The 7,854-nt window shown below is 44.3% G+C and overlaps 1 protein-coding gene across 2 annotated transcripts in view; it reads right to left on the reverse strand.

Annotated features, from left to right (window-relative positions):
- Positions 1–1,041: 1,041 nt before the first annotated feature.
- The window catches only part of CRB1 (crumbs cell polarity complex component 1), a 177,381-nt gene continuing 170,568 nt past the window's right edge, over positions 1,042–7,854 (reverse strand). For both annotated transcript variants that reach the window (XM_083745309.1, XM_083745308.1), the window contains one exon: positions 1,042–1,949. In XM_083745309.1, the coding sequence (XP_083601435.1) occupies positions 1,734–1,949 (216 nt within the window). In that variant the 3' untranslated portion in view covers positions 1,042–1,733. The remainder of the gene's footprint in view (positions 1,950–7,854) is intronic.

The following is a 7,854-nucleotide window of genomic DNA, read 5'->3' on the forward strand; positions in this document are numbered from 1 at the left end:
AGAATCATTGGCTCTGCCCCCTTCTCTCACTGCAGACCACAGTATATCCCAGCTCTGAATCATTTCCACAGCTGTCCTGACTTTCACGGCTGCTTCTTACAGACCAGAACCTGTCTCCCTCCAGATATTGTGGGATTGCACTTCCACCAGCCTCAGCCAGCATGGCCCATGGTTTGGGGTGTTGGGAGTTGGGGTGATGGGAGTCGTAGTCCAACAATATCTGGAAGGCTGGAAATTCTTTGTCCCTGATTTTATATATATATATAAACCCCTGCACTGATGAGGGCCAGACCATCACTGGTTAACGAGCTGCAGGATATAGTATCTGGTAGGTCATTGCACAGTGTTGGTTTCTTATTTTACAATTCTGACAGCTTTGAATTTCATTAGAAAAGTAGGTCATTCAGGGGTGGGTAACCTGTGGCCCTCCAGATGTTGGGAGTTTAAGCTCAATATCATGATCAATAGTCCAAAATTATGGGGGGGGGGGGGTCCAGCAAGCTGTAGGTTCACCACTTGATGTAAATTAAGGAACTACATTTTTTTTTTTAAAAAAAAACAAAACAAAACACCAGTTTATTCTCCAGTGTGGTGTAGTGGTTAAGAGCGACAGACTCGTAATCTGGTGAACCGGGTTTGCTTCCCCGCTCCTCCACATGCAGCCGCTGGGTGACCTTGGGCCAGTCACACTTCTTTGAAGTCTCTCAGCCTCACTCACCTCACAGAGTGTTTGTTGTGGGGGAGGAAGGGAAAGGAGAATGTTAGCCGCTTCGCGACTCCTTCGGGTAGTGATAAAGCGGGATATCAAATCCAAACTCCTCCTCTTCTTGCATGAAAGAAACTATAGCTTCCTCTAGATCTGTAGCAGGTGCAGAGAATATTTGTCCTCCAGATGTTGCTCCCATCATTCCTGGTTATTGGCCATGTTCACATGGGGCTGATGGGAGTTGTAGTTCAGCAACATCTGGAGGGCCAAAGGTTCCCCAAACCTGATCTAGAACAACCTGGTGGAAAAAGAGGTGCAATGAACACACCAAGCAGTGATCATTTGAAATGTTTATTTTGCTGCATGAAGAGCTTTCCCCGGAGTATTAATTTAGTCCCTGATTAAAGAGTTAAGATAGCTGTGCTGCTGAGAAAGACCTCTACTCCTAAAACTTCTTGAGATGCACCGTGATGATTGAATGGCAGACAGATTATCTGTGGTTACATGATTGTTCCGCTTTGTCCTTTGCAGTGATGGTGAATGCTAGATGCAGATGCACAGGGAATGAAACAAAATATGTGGCTTCAGTTGTATCTGAAATGCAGGCACTTAACAAGTATCCTAGAGTCATTGCAGTCTTTATAGCCTACAGGCGATTCGACTAAAGCTAAAATTTCCAGTGCAATAAATAAGAATTTCCAGAAAGTGGGAAATGAGATCTGTGCCCCCATAGTATTTCCAGGTACGTGTGTCTGAGTGCTCAGTTCCCTTTCCAACTGCAGTCCCTCACATCTCATGGAGGCTTCCATGAATATCAGAAGAATCGGAGGCTACTGGTGAAAGGGGCAGGTGGAAAAGCCCCCAGGTACACCTGGGATAATGTGCATGGTGCTTTGGATACTGACCAAGGTGTTGAGTTAAATGGCAGAGGTCATCATGGTCTAGAGGAGTCATTTCCCTGGTATCCAGAACAACCCATTGTAGCCGGAGGCCTCCATATACGTAAGAGGTACAGCAGGCATTCAAGCTAGATCAACCTTTCCATTGGGGGAGGTTGTACCATGTTCCACATTTCGACTCGGGACCCCTCTTTCTCCTGGCGGCTGGGGCTGTAGGTTCCTTGGGTAGCCCGTTTGTTGGAAGTTATGACGGAAGCTGTGGCTGCAAGAAGGAAGATCAGTAACAAGGCCAGTGTCACTGAGCCAATGGCGGTGAAAATATTGGAGGCCAGGTCAGTTGTTAGCTGGAAGGGTGGAAACAACACACAATGTGGTTGGTGTAGAAAGGGAAAAGGAACATGCATAGGAGTTACCATGAAGGGAAACCATGTGACGTGAACAATTTCCATTTAAAGGAATACCTACCAAGGAAAGTCCATCTGGTTAGTCTGCAAGTGATGGGGGTATGCAGTTCTGCATTTGCTGAGGAATGAATTCATTTTTTGCTGTGCAAAAAAACCCTGTCGACTGTTTTGTATACTGAAAATCATAGTTGGGCTGCTACATTTTCTGAATTGCTAAAATTGCATATTAAGAAAGATGGCAAGTTTCTGGGCTATAGCCAACATGGCAGCTCCACTGGTGCAAGGGACTTCCATGTGCACAACCAAACTTCCTCTCCTTTCCCACACCAGAGACGGATTTAGGGGAGCACAACCAGTTCGCACTGGGTGTGGAGCCTTGGGGATGAAGCAACTACAGTAGTACCTCAGTTTTCGAGCGTCTCTGAAGCCAAATGTTTTGGTTTTCAAATGCTGAAAACCCAGAAGTAATTGCTTCTGTTTTTGAACACTCCTTGGAAGTTGAACGGCTTTTGCTATGTGTTTTTCAGTTTTTCCAATTGAACTTGTAGGCAGCCCTCAGTTTTCAAACGTTTCGGAAGTCGAATGGTATTCCGGAAGAGATTATATCCGAGAACCAAGGTACTACTGTATTATGTGGAATGGAAGGTGAGAGGCAGTGGGAGACACAGAAATTTGAGACCACAAGGTCTGGCACTGCCCACTTCCCCATAATCATCTCTGGGCAGTTGGGGGGACCCTCCAGTGAAGATTAGAGTGGGGCAGGGAGAGGAGAGTAAACAGAAGTCCACTTGTTCCAGTGAGATCACTCACATGGAACATTTGATACAAACTTGTTTCTTTAGATTATTTCTACCCCCCTTTTCAAACTATTTTCCCCCAAAGTAGCTTACTTTATCAAAACAGTTTACATGTGCCAAGGCAATCTGCATGTTGAAATTTGTTATATATGATTAATGATGCAAATGACTTCAAATATCTTTCCCAACCAGACTCCCACATTTCCCTGTAGTCTTCAGTCATGCCCCCTGTCTGCAGCTGCTTTAGTGGCAAAAAAAAAAAGTCTCCCAGTTGCTTCCTCCACATCATCACAATCATTCTGATCTCCTCCCTGTTTTGTTTTTAAGGGAAAAAACGTGTAGGATGGATGGATCTATTATGCTCTTTGATGCACAGGTTTTATAAATGCAAGGACGTTTTCATGAAATCATTGCCCATAAAGCCAGTATAATCAAACATTCTTCCAATCAGCTGTTGGAAGAAGCTAGAATTTTGAGAGAGGAGGAAACTGTTTTAATGTGATCTCTCTGTTTCTAGTCCAATTTGCACTGGAAACCTCTGAAACAGCAGGAAGTACTATAAGAAAAACATGGTCATTGTGGACAACATCACCCTGGGAGGATTTTGATCGTCCAGGCAGATTTTGCTTTGGGTTTTGTTGATATGTATCCCTAGTGACAATTGAACTGTCAGAGATGGAACATGTGCTTGGGGCAGAACTTTAAAATCCAAAAAAATTTTTTTTTAAACAAACGAAAGAACTTGAGAGGTCAAAAGTCTCAAAAGCACTTCCTGGAGACTAGGGAACCCGATTTGGCTACCTGCATGGAGGAATCTTTCTGACGTTGATTCCTACCGATAATGCTTTAAGTAACAGCTCATCACTGTTTGGGATTACTCTCTCTATAGAAATGGCCTGTAGAGTAGCATTTACTTTGCAATGTAAGGAAGTGACAGCATGCCAGGAGAAACATTAAGAGATCCTTGAAGTGGGTGAGGGGAGGTTAAGTAAATCCATGTAGCATTCAAGAAATGTAAACTTGGCTCAGGGCTCATGATCTGCAGATATTACAGCCTCCTTCTGCCCTCATGATTGCCCTCTGTCTGAGGAAATAAAATCAATTATGATTATATTTAGAAAACATGTTAATTATTATCTACAACACTCATGCCTCTTTTAGGCAAATCTTACAGGACGCGGGTGGCACTGTGGGTTAAACCACAGAGCCTAGGACTTGCTGATCAGAAGGTTGGCGGTTCGAATCCCCACGACGGGGTGAGCTCCCGTTCATTCCCAGCTCCTGCGCACCTAGCAGTTTGAAAGCACATCAGAGTACAAGTAGATAAATAGGTACTGCTCTGGTGGGAAGGAAAACGGTGTTTCCGTGTGCTGCTCTGGTTCACCAGAAGCGGCTTAGTCATGCTAGCCGCATGACCCGGAAGCTGCACGCCGGCTCCCTTGGCCAATAAAGTGAGATGAGCACCGCAACCCCAGAGTCGGTCACGACTGAACCTAATGGTCAGGGGTCCCTTTACCTTTACCGTTACCTTTACCTAGGATTAGAAACCACATTTCCTTAAAAGTTATTTTTTAAAAATAATAAAGTCACTCTTAATTCCACCCCAGAGAGATGTGGCATTGATTGGGAAACACTTTCCCATGACCACAACCATTGAGGGCAGGCCAGCAGAACTTGAGTCCTCCCCATGCACTGCCCCGTAGTTTTTGCCTTAAGATCTCAGCCCAAACTAATATCCTTGCATTTTGTGATGTGGTGTTTGATGCAAAAGCGGTATGTATTGATTGGTAGGCTTGCCGAGGGAACGTGGCATCTCTCCAAAATGTAAACCCATGAATATAGCTTGGGAAAATATGAAATAACAAATTGCTATTCTGTGCAAAATTAATATTTTATAGTGGTAAGGTAAAGGTAAAGGGACCCCTGACCATTAGGTCGAGTCGTGACTGACTCTGGGGTTGTGGCGCTCATCTCGCTTTATTGGCTGAGGGAGCTGGTGTACAGCTTCCAGGTCATGTGGCCAGCATGACTAAGCTGCTTCTGGCAAACCAGAGCAGCACACGGAAACGCCGTTTACCTTCCAGCAGGAGCAGTACCTATTTATCTACTTGCACTTTGACGTGCTTTCAAACTGCTAGGTTGGCAGGAGCAGGGACCAAGCAACGGGAGCTCACCCCATTGCGGGAATTTGAACTGCTGACCTTCTGATTGGCAAGTCCTAGGCTCTGTGGTTTAACCCACAGCGCCACCCGCGTCCCCTATTGTATAGTGGTACCTCAGGTTAAGTGCTTGATTCGTTCCGGAGGTCCGTACTTAACCCGAAACTGTTCTTAATCTGAAGCACCACTTTAGCTAATGGGGCCTCCTACTGTTGCCACTCTGCCAGAGCACAATTTCTGTTCTCATCCTGAAGCAAAGTTCTTAACCTGAGGTAATATTTATGGGTTAGCAGAGTCTGTAACCTGAAGCGAGGGTAACCCGAGGTACCACTGTACTCTGAAGTAAACCCCCTCCTCCAAGAAGTGGAAATTCTTCGAAGGTATTGAACTCACTCTTGAGAGCAATGAAATCCTAATTAAAAACTTACTTTTTAAAAGAGTTGAACCCTTGGCAGACCAGCATGCATGATTGTTGGGCTGATAAATCATAAACTGAACTTTTGTGTTCCTGATATAAGGGATTGTTTCTTCATTCCTAAAGTATAATGGATTCAGGCCCCACCCCCTACACCTTGTTACAGGTGCTAAACAGCTATGGTTTCCTTGCAGAGCCTGGTTTTAATGGTCATTCTGGTAAAATATTGGTTGGTTAGCCAATTCAGATACTAGCCTTACTTAAGAGCCCTTGTCCTTCATCACCAAGTAACTTAGCTGCATGGCCCGACACACAGCTTACAGCAGGCTTACAATCTGCCACTTTCATTTTAAAGTAAATTACGCACAGCTTGATGAAGTAATCCTTTGCAACAGTTCAGTTCTCTCATAAAATTTCACAGCTATCCCTGCTGCCACCTTCCCTTTCTCATTGCACTAGATAGCAGCATAAACCCCTGGTTATGCACTTCCATACCAATCGGCTGGTTCCCACGGCAAGGTCCTGGTCTTCTGGGCAGGTTGCCTTGCTAGCTGTGGACTGACTTTAAAATTGCCAGCAGGCTCGCCAGTCGAGTCCCATCAGGATCAAGTATATATTGCTTGGCCAGCTGATAGCTGGGTGATTAATTGACATAAAAGAGCTTGGCTTAGTGGAGAGAAATGCTTTATTATGTTTTGTTTTTGTTTTTGAAATGATGACGACAGAAGAGGTTTTTTCTGATCCTAAATATTACGGTCTGCTAGCCACCATATTTCAATGCCTAGGAACACAGAGATGAGCATTGGCTGGTCTCTGAACTTTACAATGAGGCCCCGAACCATATCTTAGGACACAAAATAGACTGGCTAATCAGAAAGAGAAGTTGGTGTTGTAAAATGGAAGGGTGGACGAAAATGTCATACCTTCATCAAGTAATGGCAATATAAACTTTAAAGCCCTTTGTCACCCAGGGCCAGGTTATTTTGGCCACCTTTAATTATGTGAGCCTGCCCAAGTTATATATCATTGTAGGTGGTCCTGCTTCCATTGGCAGAGGGTGGAGAGAGGGTTTTCTCAGTGGTGGCACTGTGACTACAGACTACAGAGATTGAGCAAAATCCCTCTCCTGTTTTTAGACTAGGGGTCAAAACTTGTGATCCTCCGGGTGTTGACTTGAAGCCCCATATGCTGGAAGCTGCCCAGAGTGGCAACCCAGTCATATGAGCGGGGTACAATTAAGTCCCATCAGCCCCAGCACCTGGCCAATAGCCAAGCATGATGGGAGTTGTAGTCCAACAAACTCTGGAGGGATATAGGTTCCCCATCCCTATTATAAAGATTGTTTCCCCCCTACACGTTTATAAGGCTCCTGTGCTTTTGAGATTATTTGGGCTCTTTTTATTTTTACAATTTAAAGTGCTTTTGGGAATGGATATTTTTTAAAAAGTGGAAAGTAAGTAACTTAAAATAAATGAAATACATATCAAATGAGATTTTCTAGGCTCATGTGAAACTACTTCAGACTTAGTCAGACTCTTTTGTCCAGTACTGTCTGATTTAATTGGGAAACATTTTCTAAGATTTGGGGGCAAAGCTCTTTAACTGGAGAGACTGAATCAGCCATTTATTTTTTGACCACAGAACTATATGCCAGCTGTGCTTTAGAATCATAGAATTGTAGAGGTGGAAGGGACCCTGCGGGTCATCTAGTCCAACCCCCTGCAATGCAGAGATCTCAACACACTGTCTCCCATCCAAGTTGAAACCATAGCGGGCCCTGCTTAGCTTTTCAAATGTGCTAGCAGTTTTATTGCTACACCACTTGTATTGTTAAAGCTTAAAAGGGCTTCAACCTGATCATTATCTGGGTAGGAAAGACGGGAGGTTGTTCTGAAAGCTTCTCAGAGGGAAGATTGGGATGATTTAAGGGGCAATAAATAAATAGTCCGCCTTGTAGCTCTACCTTTTGCATATCATGCCACAAGCAGCCAGATGGCAAATTCCTCACTTGGATTGACATCGGCCACAAACTCCAATTATGTGAGTAATTGTTCACCAACGGGAGCCTGGTGTTCACAACAGGGCATGTGATAACTGTTGGAATAGCCGGTCTTTAGACACTACGGCTATGCTGAGGCACCAGATGGTTAGCAATATGGGCTCAAGCCAAACACTCCTCAGATTACAAGAGGCCCTCGGAGGTCTTCGGATGTAGGCCTTTATGCCGATTACCACTTTATAGAATGAAAATATAGAACTCATAGCATTGCTTGACAGCCTGGCATGGCACCTTTCCCACTTTTATTGAGACACTTCTGTCACTCACTCTATGAGTGTTAAATAGGGTTTCCACCAAATTTCACATGAAGTTAAATATGAAGTGAATTTGAAGGTTCTCCTGTAAGGAAAACATCTAGGCTTATGAGGGAAGGCAAAAGAACTTTGCTTTAAGTTCTGCATAAATTCATCCCCAA

Source organism: Podarcis gaigeae (assembly GCF_964106915.1).
Source record: "Podarcis gaigeae genome assembly, chromosome: 6".
In the NCBI taxonomy this organism is placed as follows: domain Eukaryota; kingdom Metazoa; phylum Chordata; class Lepidosauria; order Squamata; family Lacertidae; genus Podarcis; species Podarcis gaigeae.